At 40.1% G+C, this 21,971-nt stretch overlaps 1 protein-coding gene across 2 annotated transcripts in view; it reads right to left on the bottom strand.

The window, feature by feature from the left end:
* Window positions 1–21,971, bottom strand: part of atad2 (ATPase family AAA domain containing 2) — a 61,968-nt gene that overhangs the window by 29,809 nt on the left and 10,188 nt on the right. For both annotated transcript variants that reach the window (XM_080193921.1, XM_080193922.1), the window contains exons 4-12: window positions 19,005–19,164; window positions 18,782–18,890; window positions 18,262–18,352; window positions 17,216–17,335; window positions 16,144–16,258; window positions 14,758–14,868; window positions 7,239–7,347; window positions 3,920–4,035; window positions 2,469–2,643 (exon numbers count right to left, since the gene is read on the bottom strand). In XM_080193921.1, the coding sequence (XP_080050047.1) occupies window positions 2,469–2,643; window positions 3,920–4,035; window positions 7,239–7,347; window positions 14,758–14,868; window positions 16,144–16,258; window positions 17,216–17,335; window positions 18,262–18,352; window positions 18,782–18,890; window positions 19,005–19,164 (1,106 nt within the window). The remainder of the gene's footprint in view (window positions 1–2,468; window positions 2,644–3,919; window positions 4,036–7,238; window positions 7,348–14,757; window positions 14,869–16,143; window positions 16,259–17,215; window positions 17,336–18,261; window positions 18,353–18,781; window positions 18,891–19,004; window positions 19,165–21,971) is intronic.

The following is a 21,971-nucleotide window of genomic DNA, read 5'->3' as shown; positions in this document are numbered from 1 at the left end:
GGTGGATGTGGTGTTTCTAGATTTCCAGAACGCATTCGATAAGATGCCTCAAAAAAGGTTGCTGCATAAGATTAAGGTACACGGAGTTGGGGGTAAAGTGTTAGCGTGGATTGAGGATTGGCTATCTAACAGAAAGCAGAAAGTTGGAATAAATGGGTGCTTTTCCCGTTGGCAGTTGGTGACTAGTGGCATGCCGCAGGGATCGGTGCTGGGGCCTCAACTATTTACCACATACATAGACGATCTGGAGTAGGGTAGGGTAACAAAGTTTGTGGATGACACAAAGATGAGTGGGAAAGCAAATTGCGTGGAGGACGCAGAAAGTCTGCAGAGAGATTAGGCTAAGTGAGTGGGCAAGAATCTGGCAGATGGAATATAATGTTGGCAAGTATGACGTTATCCACGTTGGAAGGAATAATAATAAAATGGACTATTATTTAAATAGTGAAAAATTACAACATGCTACTGTGCAGAGGGACCCGAGGGTCCTTGTGCATGAATCACAAAAACTCAGTTTGCAGATGTAGCAGGTGATCAAGGCAGCAAATGGAACGTTGGCCTTTATCACGAGAGGGATGGAGTATAAAAGCAGGGAGGTCTTGCTGCAATTGTACAAGGTACTGGTGAGGCTGCACCTAGAGTACTGTGTGCAATTTTGGTCCCCTTATTTGAGAAAGGACATATTAGCTTTGGAGGGAGTGCAGAGAAGGTTCACCAGGTTGATTCCAGAGATGACGGGGTTAGCTTATGAGGAGAGATTGAGTAGACTGGGCCTGTACTCGTTGGAGTTTAGAAGGCCGAGGGGAGATCTTATAGAGACACAAAAGATAATGAAGGGGCTAGACAGGGTAGAAGCAGAGAGATTATTTCCATTTAGAACGGAAACAAGAACTGGAGGGCACAGCCTCGAAATAAGGGGGAGTCAATTTAGAACAGAGATCAGGAGGAACTTCTTCTCCCAGAGGGTAGTGAATCTTTGGAATTCTCTGCCCATTGAAGCAGTGGACGCTACCTCGTTAAATGTGTTTAAGTCACAGATACAGATTTTTGACCAATAAGGGAATTAAGGGTTATGAGGAGCAGGCGGTCAAGTGGAACTGAACCACTATCAGATCAGCCATGATCTTACTGAATGGCGGGGCAGAATCAAGGGGCTAGGTGGCCTACTCCTGCTCCTATTTCTTATGTTCTTATGTCAGCAGAGACAAAATGTCATGCAAATATGCAGCAACACCTGAACAACATTCAGATTTGGGCTGATAAGTAGCAAATAATATTCCCACCACACAACTACCAGGAAATGACCATCTCCAACAAGAGAGAATCTAACCATCTTTTTCTTGACATTCAAGGGTCATTGCTAAATGCCGACTATCAAAATCATATGGGGGGGGGGGTGGGGGGGTGGCGGTGGTGTCTACCGGTGATCAGACACTGAACAGGACCAATCTTAAACAAAAACAAAAGAATCATGGGATATAGGCGTCGTTGGCTGAGCCACCAATTATTGCCCATCCTAATTGTCCTTGAACTGACTTTCTGGGCCATTTCAGAGGACTTTCAACCATACTGCTGTGGATCTGGAGGCATAAGTAAGCTAGATCAGGTAAGGACGGCAGATTTCCTACCATAAAAGGACATTAGTGAATCAGATGGATTTTTATGACAAACAACAATGGTTCCATGGTGATCATTATACTTTGAAGTCCAGATTTTTTTTTTTTAAATTCACATAGATTACTAATCTAGTAACAAGACTGCGGCTATACGAGGTCAGAGGCTGGGAGTTCTGCAAAGAATAACACACCTTCTAATTCCTCAAAGGTCCTCCACCATCTACAAGGGATAAATCAGGAGCCAGGAGAAATACTTTCCACTAGTCTGAATGAGTACAGCTCCAACAACATTCAATATGTTCGCCATCATTCAGGACAAAACAGCCCACTTGATAAGCACTCCATCCACCACCTTCAGCACTGACAAACAGTGGGAGCAATTTGTACCATCGACAAGATGCACTGCAGAAACTCAGCAAGGCTCCTTTGACAGAACCTTTCAAACTCTCAACCCCTATTACCTATAAGGACAAGGGTAACAGATGCATGGGAACATCAATGTCTATCTGTAAGTTCCTCTCTGAGCCAAACACCATCCTTGCTTGGAACTGTGTCAAAATCCTACCAGCACTGTGGGTATACCTACACCATTAAGCTGCAGTGATTCAATGCAGCTCATTACCACTTTCTCAAAGGCATTTCAAGATGGGCAATAAATGCTGGCCTAGCCAGCAACACCCACGTCTGTTAAAAGAAAATGCTGTCCTATATGCACGCATATCTTTCCTAGATGTAAAGCGCCTCTTATTTTTAAAGTGCTAGTTAGTAGTACAGAAAGCTTGCACTATTTTAAACCCTAACTTAAATGTTAATTAATAAGCATGTGGGAAAAGGATCACATTTTTTATTTACCTGATCAAAAAGTAAGCGTAGCTGTCGTTCTGATTCTCCTACCCATTTACTGAGACAGTCTGCACCCTTTCGCATGAAGAAGGACACCCTCCGGTCTCCATGGCTACACTCGTTGGCCAGAGCTCTGGCAACAAGGGTCTTTCCCGTTCCAGGAGGGCCACAAAATAAGCAGCCTCTAAAAATTTAGAGATGATAAACTTTTAAGAGTACTTTATCAAGTATTTACAAGAGAAGAAATGCTGAAGTGACAGTTAGTTCAGTTCCAGCCTCATTGCACAGCACCTGCAAGTTAACTGCAGATCAAGACCGACACTGGACAAAGCAACAGTGATTCAAACTAGCTTTACTTAAAGTTAAGAGTGCTAGTCGGAATTAAAAATATGACTTCCCAAAGTTTTATTTTTGCACAATTTAACTTAACTATTTCGTACAATTGGATTTCATTGGTTATTTTCTACATCAACATACACGCAGGTGTTCATTCTGTCACAGATTCTAATACATGTTGTGTGAGGCTGAAGCAAAATACTAAAGCATTCCAAGCAAGCAATCCAATTCTGAATGACCAGTTTTTATTTACTTAACTATTCAACTTTTTGGCCTTAGCGATTAATCTACATCTCATGAACAGAATGATGCAATGTGATCATTCTGCAAATTTCTGTTCTTCAGACCTCTATTACCTGAATCTTAACTTGCAATAAAACTATCAGTTGTGCTGGCCTATTTTGACCCCAGGGTCTGAAAAGAATTCAAATTTAAAATGCGCTTCCTTATTCTTCAAATCCATTCATGGCCTCAGCCCTCTATCTGGGTAATTTCCTCCATCCTGCAACCCTGATATCTCCAATTCCTCCAACTGTGGCCTTCTGTCCATACAATTTATTTCACCCTCTCCTTGGCAGCCTATTAGCCCTAATATCTGTAATTTCCTGCCAAAACTTCCTCTTAGGATCAGATTTTTGGCCAAATATTTCTCTATATGATGCAGTGTCAAATGGGGTTTGATAATGCTCCTGCAAACCACCTTCAAACATTTTATAGGTTGAAAGTGAACAACATCATCTGAGTTTATCAATAAAGCCACAAGATATGCTTTAACATAGAATCTTGTTATCTAGCATAAATTTACACTCTTGGGTCAGATGCAGTTTTAAAAAAAATTGATGAATTGGTGCTCAAAATTTATAAGCATTTTCAACTTCCTCTTATAGAACTGCAGCCATTCACATCACAATCAGCTGGATTTGTCCATTAACAGCAGCAAACTAAAAAGGGACTTTCTATGAGCAATATCCATGGGAAGATTAGAAAATAATACAGCTTACAGATTAGCGTAACAAGAACTCAAGCCAAGAAACTTAAAAATCTAATATACAATTTAACATAGTGACCCTAAATTTCAATTAACAGCATTAATTAAATTGATGAGCAAAATGGCCTTCCTGTACCTTGGAGGCTGAATCTTAAATCTCTCAAACACTTCAGGGTAAAGCAAGGGAAAAACCACCATCTCCTTCAGTGCAGCAATATGGCTTGAAAGTCCACCCACACTATCGAAGCGAACCTAAGAGTATATAACAAACAAATGCCACTTTCAACAAGTAATACATGCAGTTTATTAGAATCCTACAGTACAGGAGGTGGCCATTCACCCCATCGAATCTGCACCAACTATAATCCCACCCAGACCCCATCCATTCACTCTGCTAGTCCCCCTAAAGAGCCATTTAGCATGGCCAATCCACCTAACTTGTACATCTTTGGACTGTGGGAGGAAACCCATGTAGACCCAGGGAGAACGTGCAAACTTCACACAGACAGTGACCCAAGCCAGGAATCAAACCCGGATCCCTGTGCTATGAGGCAGCAGTGCTAACCACTGTGCTACCCGTTTCCTTCCAGTTATCCACATATGCCTTCCTCTAACATTGGTAAGCTAGAATAAACTGGATTCACATCATATATAGGTCTCCCCATTCACACCATAAAATTCTGAATACAGTATATCTGCTTTCAGTCATCCATTTTGCACTACCGAATCAAGAAAAATTAATCTGACATAGATTCTCCCAAATAAAGCAACGTATCCCACTGGCATTGGGGTTCATTCCATCAAACTTGTCAAAATTCAACAGGATTTATAAAATTGGAGAACTCTCATCTCACCAGCAAAAATATCAGAAACAGAAAGTAGTGAATCAGTCTGAGTGCTAGATAAAGCTGGGTTTTAGGCAGCATTACCTTTTACAAAACTGCATCTTTTTCTGCTTTTACGTACAACTGACAAGTCATTGGAATTAAATAAGCAAACACAGGGCATTAAGTTTAATAATTACAACTGAAACAATTTGCGCTGCATGACAGTGCAGAAGAGGAAAATAGTCTAATCGGTATAAAATCTTTTCCGAATCCATCTATAAAAGTATAAAGTCTATAATAGAAGCTGAGTTTTGGTCAAACTGATCCATGATCCAAGTGTCAGCCACACAATCTTATAGTGCAAACGGCTGCCATTCGGTCCACCTTGATTCTCCTCTTGGAGAGAAATAATCAATTAATCTCAACCCTGTGCTTCCCCACAAATCACCGCCCTGCAATTCTTTTTCCTTCCAGTATATATCCATTGCTATTTTGAAAATTATTGACTCTGCTTCCACTGTTCTTTCAGGTAGTATGTTCTTGATCATTACTTCCTGCATAAAAATGATTTCTTCTCATTTCATCTCTGCCTCTTTTACCAATTGTCTTAATCAGGTCCCCTGATTACCACCCCTTCTGTCTCTAGGAACAGTTTATCATTTGCTGTCAAAATTCATGATTTTTAATACCTCTACTAAATGCCTCCTTAGCTTTTATAACACCGATTAGAATTCAAATTAAAAGAATAGTGATATCTTAAATATATCAAGGACCCCGTTAAAGGATACATAAACGCAGGAACTGTTGTACAACTCAAATGATCTGCAACCAAAGGTAAACGCCAAGGTGTAAATAGTCAATCTCCAGAGAGGAAGGTTACAGCAAAGTCATCAATCCACTGCCAGAAAGATCACAAACACAACCCTCTTCCCCAAGTGAAAAGGAAAACACCAAGCTATGTCAAATGGAGGCCTGACGCATTATGTTCAGCCATCCTGCAACCAGAATCGAACGCCCAGGTAGAATACAGTAACTGAATTTCCTGACAGCTGTGGGTAAAATACAGTCTGCAAGTTTCAATACTTCTCTGTACTAAGTTAGCATTCAGCCAGGACAGCAAAAAGAGACCTTGGTCTCAATGGCCCTGGATGAGCAGGGTGGGATGAATTAAGGAAAAATTAACAAAAACAGCTGGAGAAATTTTGCAAAGATCCCTCTCTAGGCAGGGCAAAGTCAGGAAGGAGAAAATAGAACCGGATAAATTTAAATTCTCTTGCTTAAAATGTTGAAATTGCCAAACTATAAGCACATTGGTCTCTGGAAATTAAATATTAAAAAAGTTGAAACAATTTAAGAAAACTCATTCAATGTCCTGTTCCTGCTAATTTTGCCTGACAGCTTTGAATCTCAAAAGCACCAGCAATAAAGAGAAAAATATTCCCATTATCCCCTGCTGAGGTGGTGGCTGTTCTGGTTTGGTGGCTGCACATTTTAAAGAACGGTGAGCAATAGGTTTATTTGGTAGTACAAGCTTTTGGGGCATTGACCCTCCAAAAGCTCGTGCTACCAAATAAACCTTTTGGACTTTAACCTGGTGTTGCGAGACTACTTACTGTGCCTACCCTAGTCCAACACCAGCAACTCCACATCATTTTAAAGAAAACCCACAATCTTGCACTCAATAATGCAGTGAGAAGTCAGTGCCCTTTCTATTCGCTCATTTATTACAGTTTCATTGTAATGTCTACTTAAGAGCACAGTGAAAGTTTCCATGATTTTGAATTGGATAATCAAACATTGTCTAACCAAGAACTTAGATCTTGATTCATCTATGTCAATAAAGTTGAAAGGATGCCTCCTTTCTTCCAGTTTAAATAATCAGATTGGTAAAACAGGGCTAATTTCAACACACATGCAAAAGCAGTAAGGACTACAGCTTGCTTCTTTGCATGAAATGTTCACAAGTTCTTGCATGCCCCTGCACACAATATCTCACCTATTTAATAAATTACTTGAGGCAGAAACTGTTAACCAGCAGACAAAATTGAGAACTCTATTTCTCAGGGAAAACAGTTTGAGTTTGGAAGAAACTACAAAGGCCTCAATCTGGGCAGCATGGTGGCACAGTGGTTAGTACTGCTGCCTCACAGCAGCAGGAACCCAGGTTCAATTCTGGTTTGGACTATGCATATTCTCCATGTCTGCATAGGTTTCCTCTGGGTGCTCCAGTTCACTCCCACAGTTGAAACATGTGCTGGTTAGATGCATTGGCCATGCTAAATTCTCCCTCAGTGTAACCAAACAGGTGCTGGGATATGACAACGAGGAGATTTTCACATTAACTTCATTGCAGTGTTAATGTAAGCATACTTGTGATTCTAATAAATAAACTTTAACCAAAATATACAACAACTGAAAATCTTCCATTCATGACAAGAAATCTTCATAATTGCTGGTATTTGAGTGCAAATAAAGAAGCCATCAAATTGCAATGGTTAACAGCTACTCTCATTTTCTATAGGTCTTTTAAATTAACATTTAATCAATCTATTTAGTTTATTATTGAAAGAAACAAAGAATTGAACTAATTAAAGATCTGAGGAAAAAGCTCAAATTTCCTTAACTTACAGAAGTGTCAATTTGCATTGGATCCACATCTGCCAAGCTAGCACCTATTTTCATCCGATCTTTGCGAATTCCTTTCAAGTCATCTTTCTTAACATTCATAGGAAGGCATCTAGAAACAGAAAAACAATGTAATAATGGAATTGTAGTCAGTCAAAAAATCAGGCAGAATTTAATGGTGTAAGTTAATGGAAAGGGTCCTGACAGATAGGATTTATGACCATTTGGAAAGATTCAGTTTAATCCGGGATAGTCAGCATGGTTTTGTGAGGGGTAAGTCCTGCCTCACAAATTTGATTGAATTCTTTGAGGAGGTAACTAAGTGTGTGGACGAAGGTAGAGCAGCTGATGTCGTATACATGGATTTTAGTAAGGCGTTTAATAAGGTTTCCCATGGTAGGCTCATAAAGTAAGGAGGTGTGGGATAGAAGGAAATTTGGCCAATTGGATAAGTAACTGGCTATCTCATAGAAGACAGAGGGTGGTGGTGGTGGAGGGAAAATTTTCAGACTGGAGGCCAGTTACCAGCGGTGTACCACAGGGGTCAGTGCTGGGTCCTCTGCTTTTTGTGATTTTTATCAACGACTTGGAAGAAGGGGCTGAAGGGTGGGTTAGTAAATTTGCTGATGACACCAAGATTGGTGGAGTAGTGGATGAAGTGGAGGGCTCTTGGAGGCTGCAAAGAGACTTTGATAGGATACAGAGCTGGGCCAAAAAGTGGCAGATGGAGTTTAACCCTGGTAAGTGTGAGGTGATTCATTTTAGTAGGACAAATTTGAATGCAGATTACAGGGTCAATGGCAGGGTTCTGAGGAATGTGGACGAACAGAGAGCTCTTAGGGTTCATATCCACAGATCTCTGAAGGTTGCCACTCAAGTGGATAGAGCCATGAAGAAGGCTTATAGTGTGTTAGCATTTATTAACAGGGAGTTTGAGTTTAACAGCCGTGGGGTTATGCTGCAACTATACCGGACGTTGGTGAGACCACATTTGGAATATTGTGTTCAGTTCTGGTCACCTCATTATAAGGAGGATGTGGAAGTATTGGAGAGAGTGCAGAGGAGATTTACCAGGATGCTGCCTGGTTTGGAGGGTAGGTCTTATGAGGAAAGGTTGAGGGAGCTGGGGCTTTCCTCTTTGGAGCGGAGGAAGATGAGAGGCAACTTAATAGAGGTTTATAAGATGATGAGAGGGATTGATAGAGTGGACGTGCAGAGACTAATTCCTCAGGTGGATGTAGCTGTTACTAGGGGGCATAACTATAAAAGTTCATGGTGGGAGATATAGGAGGGATGTCTGAGGTAGATTCTTTACTCAGAGTGGTTGGGGTGTAGAATAGACTGCCTGCTGTGATAGTGAAGTTGGATACTTTAGGAACTTTCAAGCCGTTATTGGATAGGCACATGGAACACTCCAGAATTATAGGGAAGGGATAGCTTGACCTTGGAATTGGACATAGCTTGGCACAACATTGAGGGGCGAAGGGCCTGTACTGTGCTGTAATGTTCTACGTTTCTAGAATAAAACAGGTTTCCCATTCGCTATTACCAATTTTATATTATTGATCAAAACATATTTGACCCCCAATATTGGCAAGAATCTGTAAATGCACAGTAGATAGCTGATAGAGAAACTTAATATCAAGTTCTAAACAAAAAGGTATATCCAAAACATTGGCATGCCTATTCTTGCTACAGGTACTGAAGGACAAGCTGTACTAATCCAGGATTTCCAATTTTTGTTTTAGTTTTGAAATGGACAAGTTCTTAAATTAGTGGACAGGAGATCTAGCACAGGATGGGTGCAAGTATTTTCACCACTTCATTTCATGCATTGTTGATAGAAAGATGATTAAAAGACATCAAGTAAGAAGTGCTGCTCCAAAAACTACTTTTCAACTAGATTGTTGCTCAGAAACTAATCTGGTTCAGAAAAATAATCTATCCAGACAACTGAGATAGGAAGGTATCAGTAAGGAAGTGAAATCAGAATGTAAACTCTAAATTCTGAAATGTTGAAGACTAATATGGAATTAACAAGAGCACCATTTGCCTCTTCCAAATTAACCCTCCTGAACGACTGAGGTTTGGAGGAAAACAGAAACATGCGTGGTTACAAGAATGTATGCCAGCTTCCAAACAGTCATATTTGTAATTGAGAAATAATTCAATTCATTTGAACAAGGCTGTAAATGACAACCCACCAAAGTACTCCGATGGCCCTCCTGCCTGATATCCATAGGAAGTTATGAATCCTTCAGTTTCTCTTCATTTGAAGCTTTCCCTAGGCATTCGAACAGAGGCCTTATGATTTGGGTGTTGAACAGATTGGGCACTGAATACTTGCAGCTCTATGGACGTCCACAGTGACACAGATGCTTCAATTTGACCACCACAGCCTGTCAAACAGCTGAAACACATGTTGTCAACACACCAGTGTTCATTTCTAGTGGTTTCCAAATCTACAGGGGCTCTGCTCAAAATCTTTTGTCTCCCTTCAACTGTTGCGGATATTGTAATGCAAACATAATCACTGACCAGCTGTACCATCCCCTGTAGTAGAATTTTATTTCAATAACAGATGCTTGTAGTGACCGTTTAGCTGCAAGCACTAGATCTACATGTGATTCTCTGTTCGTGTTGCATTTCATTGCTGGCTATTTGATGTTATCTTTCAGCTTGAGTTGATGCTTGGGCAGAAGGGATGATAAAAAAGTTGACAGAAAAAATCCAATGCAGCAAAAATCACAGCACAATCATTGTTTAGCACTGATCAGGTTAGAGTACTGTCTTGTTTTAGCAGGACATCTTGCAGCTTGTTTTTCCCTAGGCCAATTCCCAACTAATGATACATTACTATTAGTCAAAGCACATACTAGTATCTCCTCACTGCCAAGTCCTCATGCCTTGTGCTGCTCACTGATGAGAACTTATTGGATATATAGCAGCCAGCTGGTGTTGCATTGAACGCCACAGTGTGCTCACCATCAAATGTTCCTCTTTCATATTAGGAGTTCCAAATGCTATGAATAAAGAAACTATGAAATTTAACATCAATTATTATTTAATTATATACTCACATAAAAGGAAATGAGAGCAGTTGGGATGAAGCCGCATGGACAAAATTTGCTGCAGCAACCAACTTATTGGTGATTGTTCTATTGTCTTGAATATTGCATTAACTTCTTCTGAAGAATGAAAACTTCAACAAATCCCTGTTCACGCCAGAAACAGTACACAAACACATACTGCTTCATGTAAAAATGCTTGCGGGACAAACTCTGACAAAGTAGGAACAGGAGAATGTACTTTCAGACCTCCCTGGTAATTAATACCTGTTTTTCATTCCCACTGAATTTGTTAGAAATCATTGCACATGGGAATGGCAGTTTACAAACATTGCATGTTCACACTAAGCTGTTGCTGTTCTGTAGTAAGTTGATAGAATTGTCAGAATAACAGCAAGTACTGGATAAAGTATTGCCTCCTCTACATTGACATAAGTAAACTCAGTGACCTCTCTACCTGCTAAACAAGAACAGTTGAAGAAAGAAAAAATGGCTCCAGGGATTGCTAGACAAATCCATTTAAATACAGCCTGACTGGCAGATCCCAGTCAAACTTCAGTTCAAAAACTCTTTTCACAATAATCAGATCAGGCCTTAATGACTATCAAGGTGGCTCTGGCATCCATCATTATGAAGTGCTTCAAAAGGTTAGTCATGGCACAGATTAATTTCAGACTACCTGAATCCATTACAGTTTGCCTACAACCGCAACAGGTCCACAGCAGATGATATTTCCCTGAGTCTGCACTCAATCCTGGAACACTAGATAACAAGGACACTTATGTTAGACTCCTATTTTTTGACTACAACTCAGCCTTCAACACTATTATTCCCACAAAATTCATCTCCAAATTCAGCACGTCCTCTGTGACTGGATCCTGAACTTCCTAACTCACAGACCACAATCAGTAAGGCAACAACACCTCCTCCATGATCATCCTCAACACTGGTGCTCTACAAACTTGTGTTCTTAGCCCCCTACTATACTCCTTATACACCTATGACTTGTGTGGCCAAATTCCACTCCAATTTGATTTTCAAGTTTGCTGACGACACCACCACAGTGGGCTGGATCTCAAACAATGAGGAGACAGGATACAGGAATGAGATAGAGAATCTGGTGAACTGGTGCAACAATAATCGCCCCCTCAATGTCAATAAAACAAAGGAGATTGTCATCGACTTCAGGAAGAGTAAGGGACAACATGCCCCTGTCAGCATCAACATAGACAAAGTAGGAAAAGTCAAGAGCTTCATGTTTTCAGGTGTCCAGACCACCAACAACCTGTCCTAGTCCCCCCCCATGTCAACACTATAGTTAAGAAAGCCTCCAAACGCCTCTACATTTTCAGACGACGAAGGAAATTTGGCACATCAGCCAAGACTCTCACCAACTTTTACAGATGCACCACCGAAAACATTCTTTTTGGTTGGATCACAGCTTGGCATGGCTCCTGCTCTCACCAAGACTGCAAGGAGCTACAAAAGGTTGTGAATGTAAGCCAATCCATCTCGCAAACCAGCTTCCCATCACTGACTGTCTACGCTTCCCACTGCCTCGGCAGAGTAGCCAGTATAAGCAAGGATCCCATGCTCCCGGACATTCTCCCTTCCTTCTTCTTTCTTTGGGAAAAGATACAAAAGTCTGAAGTCACGTCCCAACTGACTCAAGTACAGCTTCTTCCCTACTGCTATCAGACTTTTGAATAGACTTACCTTGCATTACATTTATCTTTTTCTATACCCTAGCTATGACTGTAACACCACATTCTGCACTCTCTCCTTTCCTTTTCTATGTATAGTGCACAGGAAACAATATTTGTCACTGTATGTTAATACATGTGACATTAATAAATGAAATCCAATCACTCCAGCAGTTCCTGTTTTCCAAACATCACTCTCCCTTCAACTCTGAAGTCAGGCACAAAAGGTGGATTGCATCAATTAATGTCATCAAATGAATAAGTTCTTTGTATATGAGATATATATTTCCATGTTCCACTAAGTTAGAAGTAAGATGAAGAGCCTATTTTTAAGTGGCAATTATAACAATGTGCACAAAGCCTGTCACTTTATTAGGGAACCAATATACAACACTTTAGCTGTAACATTCTCCACCTCAGTCTGGATAGTTTCTTTTCGTGGAAAAATGGTGGTATAATGGTTAGCACTGCTGCCTCAACTCCAGGGACCAGCGTTTAATTCCGGCCATATGACTGTCTGTGTGGAGTTTGCACACCTCACAGGGACCCAGGTTCAATTCCAGTCTCAGGTGATTGTGTTTGCATGTTCTCCCCATGTCTGTGTGGGTTTCCTCTGGATGCTCCAGCTTCCTCCAACAGTCCAAAGATGTGCAAAAAGGTGGTTTGGCCATGATAACATGTCTCTTAATGTGTCCCAAGATGCACAGGTGGGTTAGCCGTGGGGAAATGTGTGGGAATACAGGGATAGGGCAGGAGAGGGGGGTCTGGGTAATATACTCAAGTCAGTGCAGGCTCAATGGGCTGAATGGTCTCTTTCTGCATTGTAGGAATTCTATGATTCAATGCAAAACAACTGAACCTATCCTGATTCAGCTAGACATTGAAAGCCATTCCAAAAGATTGCACTCTGGTCTATCATTAAGTAGACAATGTCTTGATAATGGGACATACAAGATGGTGCAATGTTACAGCGATAAGGCAGGGCAGAGGAATGAGATAGAATGCTCTGAGAGTCTGTGTGGACTCAATGGGCCACATGACCTCTGACTACTGTAAAAATTGTGAAATCATTTAGCACCCTTCTAAGTGTATGGAACATCAGTTACCTGTCACACAGACCATTTCAACAAGTAACATACCAAATCAATGGAAGACACTAAAAAAGCATAATGCTGCTTTTTGCAGTGACTGTTTAGAAAACAGGATTTAGCTTGCTCTTGAAAAACATGAAAAACTGAAACAAAATGGTGGTAAAGCAGACTTTTTACATTACTACAAAACTTTTAGTGTTTTCAGCTCATTCAAAAGTTTAGTCTTGCCTATACAGATTTCCCATTATTCCTCAACAAGGCATGCAAAATAGTAGTGAGGTCCCTTTTCTTGCTTCTATCAAGTCTTTATGGAGCCTCATCTTCCCATCATTTTATGGTCCCTCAAAGCAATACTTTGCATATAACCATACAAATGAGGAGGAGCAGCCCATCAAGCCTGACCCACCATTTCACAAGATCATGGTTGGTCTGAATGTGATCTCAGCCCCACTTTCCTGTCTGTTGCCATAACACCACATTCCCTTGTCAATCAAGAATGTATATCTTCAAGGCTAAGAGATCAAAGACCCAGCTTCCACTGCTCTCTGAGGAAGCCAATTTCACAGGCTAACAGCCACCCGAGAAAAAATTCTCCTCATCGCCATCCGAAATGGGAGATGTTTTATTTTTAAACTGCAATCTAAATTTCCTTGTTGGAATTGGAATGTCTCATCTGTCCTTCGCTCTCGAGTCCTCCCAGTGTCTAACTTAAACCTTAGCAAAAGCTTTCATTCCTGGCAGGAACTTCTCACAAATAAAAACTATGCACATCAAATTCTGCAATGAAATTCAGAATTAACAGCAATGTTAATTCCCTGACCTCAGTTACAAAACTCACCAGTCACTATTACCATTTTCCAATTCCAGTCTATCCATCAGTTTTACATAAAATTACAAACCTCTCAAATCTCTTTTTTAAATGGTTTACTTCACTGTATATTAACATCACTTCAACCCATCAGCCTCACAACCACTTCTTCTACATTATTCATCTCACTGTCAGGAGTAACACGGATGATTTATATTCAAACAACAAAGTCCTACAGTTATGATGCAAGCCTCTTTTTTAAAAAAGAACCAAATGACATCATAATTAGCTCAAAATGAGACTAAGAAAATTAACCTAAAATGTTGTGGCTAAAGTATAGCATTTCACATGCATCAATTAAAAATACGTGCAGACAGGGACTGGCAAAAACAAGTCACATTTCCATAAGTATTGTAATCACAATGGCACTAGCCTCATATTATTTGGGGTTACACTGGAACCGATTACAGCAGATACATGTTGTAGAAAAACAAAGTCAAAGAGTTAATAGCAAAATATGTATTTTAACCCAAACTTATTCCAAAACGTTTCTTCCCTTCCTAACTGTAAAGTTAGCTTTTATGAAAATACAAGTGCACTAAGATTTAAAAAGAAAGAAAAAAGATGAACAAAACAATCTTCCACTTCATAGAATCTTCAGTGAAGGAGGTAATGTGGTCCATCAAGTCTGAACTGGCTCTCTGAAACAGCATTTCACCTATTCCCACTCCCCACCATATCCCGTAACCTTGCACATTCTCTCTTTTCAGATAGCAATCCAATTTCCTTTTTGAATACCTCGATCAAACCTATTTCTATTTCATATCTCTATTTCAAAAACATGCAACATACCTCAAAAGTGCTTGGCTCCTAGTTTTGGTTCTTCTTCTCTCAAAATGCTCTTCCTCATCAGAGGATGAGGAAGAGGAGGTGGAATCACTGCTGTGTATTGCATGTCGTCGCCTTCAACAAGAAGAATACTATGAGCAGACTTACTTAAAAGTTCTGCACAGCAATTCTATGAAAATTGCATTTTAAAGCATCAATATACCATTGATCTATTATCAAACCAGCAAATGCAAGACCATTTGTCATCTTTCAAAGACTCTAGGACTAGTCTTAAGAATTTCTTTATATGACAGAGCTACACAGTTAGAAACCCTAACGCTTTACAACACCAAACTATCTTATTAACAAGATATTTGTTTAGGATCACAAAGAAATCAATTATCTGGAGTACAAGCGCCTTGATCCTTGGCCTGTACTTGCCAGGAAGAAAATTGAGACTATCCAAATAAATTTCCTTAAAATAATAAATAGATTTGTAGATATGGCATTAAAAACTGCAGATCTTCCACACCTCTAGTTCAGAGTTTTGCATTTCTGACTTGATGTGACTTCCATGACTAACGTTTATGAGAACATCGTGCAAACAATGTACATGTAAAATGTTTTGTAACTATTTAAGGAAAGCCTGTATCTAGTTCAGTAAAACTTTACCACAGTTGCATTGACCCTTCTGTTTGAGTAATCTTTAAATTCCCATTATTCATGTCCATCCAAGAACTGCTCCCAACACCTTGGAGGTTTTTTGTAACTTCAAGAGGTTTAAATGACTTCACGTTTTATTGGTGTCCAAAGTAAATAACAAAATTATTTATAATGGGAAGTGAAGAATCATGAATGTCATTTACACATCGTTGAAGTATTTCACTTCTGCAAATGCCAATTGGAATTCATTGACAGGTCTGTTGTGTTTCATGATTTCTGGTATGTGTTCTAATAACCTGTGTACAATCAAACTCTATTATATCATACCTGTTTGGTAGGCTATGGAGTCTTTCTATTGACTATAATGTTAGTAATTCTGTAGAATGCATAATAAAGGCATTAAGTTATTTATAAAATTGAATCTTTAACTTTCTTTGCATAACGTTCAAGTATCAATTGTGAAACTGCAACAATTAGAGTAATTTTTTAATTACTTTATTAATCCCAATGAATTTGTAACGTAGCCAATTAATTTGAATCTCCCTTAAGGGCAGCACAGTGGCACAGTTTAAGACACTGCTGCCTCACAGTGCCGTGAGGATAAAGGGCCTGGGTGGGATTGTTGTCAGTGCAGGCTTGATGGGCCGAATGGCCTTCTTCTGCAATGTAGAATTCCACTCCTATTACTGAAAGGGACTATTGCCATAGTTTAAACATTAGATTGCAGATTATAATTTAGTTACAAACCTGGTCATTTTTCTCTTGCAGTAAGGACTACAGGAAGCAGCTGCACCAAATCGAAATCTTCGTCGTACAGGAGAAGCTGGGTCACGATAAAACACCGTGCGTTTCTTTTTTGGTTCTAGTTAAAAAGAACATAAATGAAGCAATTTCATCAGATTCCTTTAGTATGTACATACAACAGACTGAAGGATTTCCCAAACGCCATGTAAAAGGCAGATTGGTAGTTACTTTTCAGTCAGCAGTATCACACTTGTAAAAGCCAAAGTGAGAATTCATAGGGTCACACCACCATTGTTTAATGGAATGTGATAAATCTAACTATATTGATGTCAGAAAATGTACAAAGCTGGATTAACATTAATAATTTTTGGTGTCTCAGATCAACAGTTGAGAATCCACCCTAATCTCTAGAGCATGATTTTATTCTAAATAGGTTCATTGTTAGTCTTGGGGAAACACATACAAAGATGCAGTTTACTGACGATCAGGGATGTGGGTGCTTGTAATGTGCAAGCAGGTGGGTCATGTTTGTACATACTTTAAGACTGTTACAACCATCTAAAAAAAAATCAGTTTACTAAGTTCAAACTTAAGATTTTAAAAACGAGGCCAAGATAACAAAGCCAAAAACCCAAGTAACCCATTTTCTGGAGTTGGACTGATGAACAATAAACAAAACTGATATCCAAAGCAACTCAACATGCCAGACAATTATACTACTGCCATCTCTGAAAGCCAAGTCAAAACTTTTCACCCAAGCAAACCTTCATTAGTCCTTGCCTCGGAGAACTCTGGTAATAATGCCAACAGAATAAACCATTGCAAACCCCATCTCCAGAGCACGATTGTAAAAGACAATCACCACTTGTTTCTTTTATTTGAAGGGAGGTTCGGTAAAGCTAGGCAGTGAAGTCAGAGAGACTCTCTAGCTTACCACTGTCATGCTTAAGACTGTATCAAGGATGCAGATGCAAGGCCGAAAGAGGGAATTTAATTAAAATAAAAATATTAACATGGTGCCTGAGGAAAGAAGAGGAGAAAAAGACTGATTAAATTATGTAAAAAGCAGTTATACCTTCACCTGTAGTTTGGCATTGCACAACAGCTTTCCTCTGACGTAAATAATAGCGCTTTTGCGTGTCCTCCTCACCATCGTCATCTTCTCTATCTTCAGCTTCTTCTTCCTCAGATAATTCTGTAGTTGCAGGTTTGGGAAATTACTTATTAATTCAACATGGGCGATGAATGAGGACATACCACATACTCAATCCTCAATTTCTTTGCTACTTGACCTGAATGATTCTTATCAAGCTATGAAAATCAACTAGTGATGAAACAAGTTTAGCCTGTTCCTAACCAGATTGTCTTAAGGAAAGCTATACCTTCTCCTATTTACGTATATAAAGAAACTCAGGTATCTAAAGATAGATTTTTATCCAAAGTCATACAAGTTAATAGTTTGCAACATTTTATTTAACTAAAACTTATAAAAGATGGAAAACAACTACTTGAAGCAGCTTTGGTGCCTAAATGGCTTTGATTCTCAGTTTACAGATGTGTTAACCCTTATTTCACTTTGAAACATGCCCTGGTGACAAACATTTTTAAGTTTATTTCCATGAAATTTGAACCAGTTGGGGTGGGTTTATGTGCTTTACTTTTATGGGCTTTATCAACATGTGCATCAGATGACAGTCCCCAGTTATACAAAACTCACTAAGTATTTGTTGAATTTAGTTATAGTTGAATCACAATGATCACAAAGTTCCCAGCTGGGTTTGATTCCCCTTATGCGCCAAGATGACAGATTATAGTTCAGAATTCAGATTGGGCCCTGTCTAAAGAAGCGCCTTAATCTTTGGAGCAATAGTTATTGTCACAGGAAGTGGGACACACATTAAACTCTCACTCTCATCAGCAATCCAAATGCAAGAACAGATGAAAGAGTTATTCAATTAAAGGCACACTTCAGCCTTTTTCCTTTAACCTTGAAACTCATGAACTATTGTATGCAGAAGAGAAATCCCGTCTTAAGCTGTCTTGATATACTTAGAATTTTAAAAAAGAGCAGTAACACAAGTCAAAATTGTCTTTGGACAACTAAACCTTTGGAGTACTTACCACCACTCCCATCCTCATGATCTTCTGTGGTTTCTTCATCTATTGTCTGAACTGTCCTCTTTCTCACACATGAATACATATCTAAATTTTCCTTTAAGGCAAAAAAAAACATCAAAATATCAATCTTTGGGATGTGACTGACTTCAGCTCAGTTACTCTAACAAACGTAAAACACTAAATTGGAAAAGTAAAATCAATATATGGAGACCTATCATGATTAAGTAGCACCACAAGATTTTGTACTACACTACAAACCTCCCAAAAATAGGCCATCCACTAGCCAAGCCAAAAAAGTATGGCCAGTATATGCTCTACCATGCCAGTCAACAAACATGAGTATTCAACCCAATACATGCATGATTTCAAAGCATGGGTAAATTGTCAACCACCTCACCTTCTTCCTCAAAACAACTAACTTCTCTAATGCACAAGCATTTTAACCATGAAATAATTCAAGTCAATAAGTCACATTAGATGCAGTTCACAAATTAAACTTCAACCATTTAAAGTACAAACTTACTTCATCTTCTTCTGTATCATTAAGCTCTCTTAAATTCTCTAATTCTCTCATTCTCTGACGACGCAGCTTTTTCATGTCATCCATTTTCTGCAAAACAGCTTCTGCAGTGCTGTCCAACAAATATTTGCAAATGTTAGATTCCAGTGACAGATTAGACGTCAAGATAGTCTTATTCTGGATTATTAAATCATAAGCACAGAAAGAAAATTTTTCCCACTCTTACTTTGTTATCAATTTATCAAAGAGAACAGATTGGTTAAGTGTGTTGTAGCGATTTCTTCGGAGCCGACAACTGCGTCGCACTTCTGTATCAGTGCTTTCATGTACTCCTTCATCCACTTCCATTTCAACTCTCTTACTCCGACGTGTTCTGGCGAGTGGAGCTACATTAAGAAAGAGGACACAATGCTTGACCATTAGATTACAGACAGCATACATGACTTTAGCATTTAAAGCCACATTTTGCTTCTTTGGATGACTCAAAATGGCTTTACAAAGTACTGGAGGATTTATAGCTCATCAAGCCATTTGGCCTAATAAGCCCATGCTCCATATGAACCTCCTCCCATCCTTCTTTATCTAACCCATTCAGCATATCTTTCCATTCTTTTCTCCCTTGTGTTTTAAGCTTGCTTCTCCTTAATTGCATTTACTATTCACCTCACCTACTTAGGCAGCAAGTCATAAAAACATAAGAAATAGGAGCAGGAGTAGGCCAACTAGCCCTTCGAGCCTGCCCCGCCATTCAATAAGATCATGGCTGATCTGTCGTGGCTCAGTTCCACATTCCTGCCCTCTCCCCATAACCCTTAATCCCCTCTCTCATCAAAAACCCATCAACCCGCGTCTTAAAAATATTTAGCGAGGCAGCCTCCACCACTTCAACGGGCAGAGAATTCCAGAGATTCACCACCCTTTGAGTGAAGAAGTTCCTCCTCAACTCTGTTCTAAACCGCCCCCCCTTTATCTTGAGGCTATGCCCCCTAGTCCTACTATCCTTTCTGAGCGGGAAGCGTCTCTCCACCTCTATCCTATCCACCCCATTCATCATCTTATACGTCTCAATGAGATCTCCCCTCATTCTTCTAAACTCTAACGAGTACAAGCCTAATCTATTCAGCCTCTCCTCATAGCTCAACCCCCTCAACTCCGGCATCAGCCTAGTAAACCTCCTCTGCACTCCCTCCAAGGCTAAAATATCCTTGCGTAAGTACGGCGCCCAAAACTGCACACAGTACTCCAGCTGCGGCCTCACCAACGCCCTATACAGCTGCAGCAAGACCTCCCTACTTTTATATTCAATCCCCCTCGCGATGAAGGCCAGCATCCCATTCGCCTTCCTGACCACCTGCTGCACCTGCAAGCTGGGTTTTTGCGACTCATGCACAAGGACCCTGAGGTCCCTCTGCACCGTTGCCTGCTGCAGTTTTTCTCCACGTAAGTAATAATCCTTCCTACCATTATTCCTACCAAAGTGGACCACCTCACACTTGCCAACATTAAATTCCATTTGCCATTTCCTGGCCCATTCGCCCAGCCTATCTAGATCCTTCTGTAGACTCTCCCCACCCTCCGCACAATTTGCCGTTCCACCAATTTTGGTGTCATCAGCAAATTTCGACACCCTGCACTCGGTTCCCTCCTCCAGATCATCTATATAAATGGTAAATAGCTGAGGCCCCAGCACCGACCCCTGAGGCACTCCACTAGTCACCATCCACCAATCCGAATAGCACCCATTGACCCCCACTCTCTGCCTCCTATTTGACAACCAGTCCTCTATCCACGCTAACACCCTACCTCCAACTCCATGCCCCCTGACCTTCTGTAATAACCTCTTGTGAGGTACCTTGTCAAAAGCCTTCTGAAAATCCAGAAAGACCACATCCACCGGCTCTCCTCTATCCACCGCCCTAGACACATCCTCATAGAACTCCAGTAAATTTGTCAGACACGATCCCACATTGTAACAGCATCTCAGGGTAAAGAAGTTGTTCCTGAATTCCTTCCATGATCTCACCAGCAAAGGAAACATCTTTTCTACTGCTATCCTATCAAACCCTTTCATAATCTTAATGACCTCTATCAAGTTTGTACTGTACAAATAAATATGAATAAACAATGAATAATATGAACAAAAAGCTGAGCTTCCAATCCTGTACCTTTTTCAAAAAGACCATCTACTTCCACTTTATAATGTTTCTGGTCCTCTCCTCATTCAGCCTATCTACTGTTGAAATTTTAACCTATGTTTTTGTTACCTCCACTCTTGATTATTCCAATGGTCTCTTGACAAGCTGCCCACTGATAACCCTGAACTCAAATGCTGCCCTTATTCAAACCCATAACAAGTGCTTCTTGTACATCAAGTCTACGCTCCGTCACCCCCTGGTCTACCAACAGCTCAAATTTAAATTCTCAAGTGCTCAAATCCCACCAGAATTTTGTTCTCTTGATCCCAAGCATCCTCCAGCCCGACAACCCTCTTCCAATCCTCCAAACACTCACCCCACTTCTTTTGTGCCACCAGTGGTGTCAAGCCTTTAGTTGTTTTGGCTCCAATTGCTGGAATTCCCTACTTAATTACATCTCTCCTTCTTTATGAAATTGTTTAAAACTCTTGAAGGTACAAGCTTTCAGTCATCCCACCTACCATCTCTTTCACTAGCTCAGTGTCAAATATGGTCTGTTTATACCCGTAAAGTGCATTTTCCCCATGTTAAACAGAAGCGACTGTTACTTAATGAGATATCGGTGTGAGCCCATTTGTACAATGTTGCATAATACAACATACGGTTGCGACTTCCAATATTTTCAGAATAGCTGCATTTTAACTGACAAAAGACAGTAATGGCAAGTCCCAAACCAATTAGAAAACGAAGCACATATTTCAAAACATTGAAAGATTTAATTCTCCTGTAATTTATATTCTTGGACTGATCCTAGCAGATTTAATTTAAAATACCCCAATTATGTGTGCATTAGTTTTTTGAAAAATTCATTTAGGGATGTGAACATCACTGGCTAGGCCAGCATTTACTGGTCATCCCTAATTGTCCTTGAAAGCTGGCGGTGAGCTACCTTTTTCAACAGCTTCAATCCACGTGTGTTGGTATATCCACAGTGCTGTGGGAGAGGGAGTCCCAGGGTGTTGACGCAGCATCCATGAAAGAATGGCGATATGTTTCCA

Source organism: Carcharhinus amblyrhynchos, chromosome 8, assembly GCF_965287045.1.
Source record: "Carcharhinus amblyrhynchos chromosome 8, sCarAmb.v2.hapA, whole genome shotgun sequence".
NCBI classification, from domain to species: Eukaryota; Metazoa; Chordata; class Chondrichthyes; order Carcharhiniformes; family Carcharhinidae; genus Carcharhinus; species Carcharhinus amblyrhynchos.
Note: the sequence above shows the minus strand (reverse complement) of the source record. Positions and strands in the feature narration are given on the sequence as shown.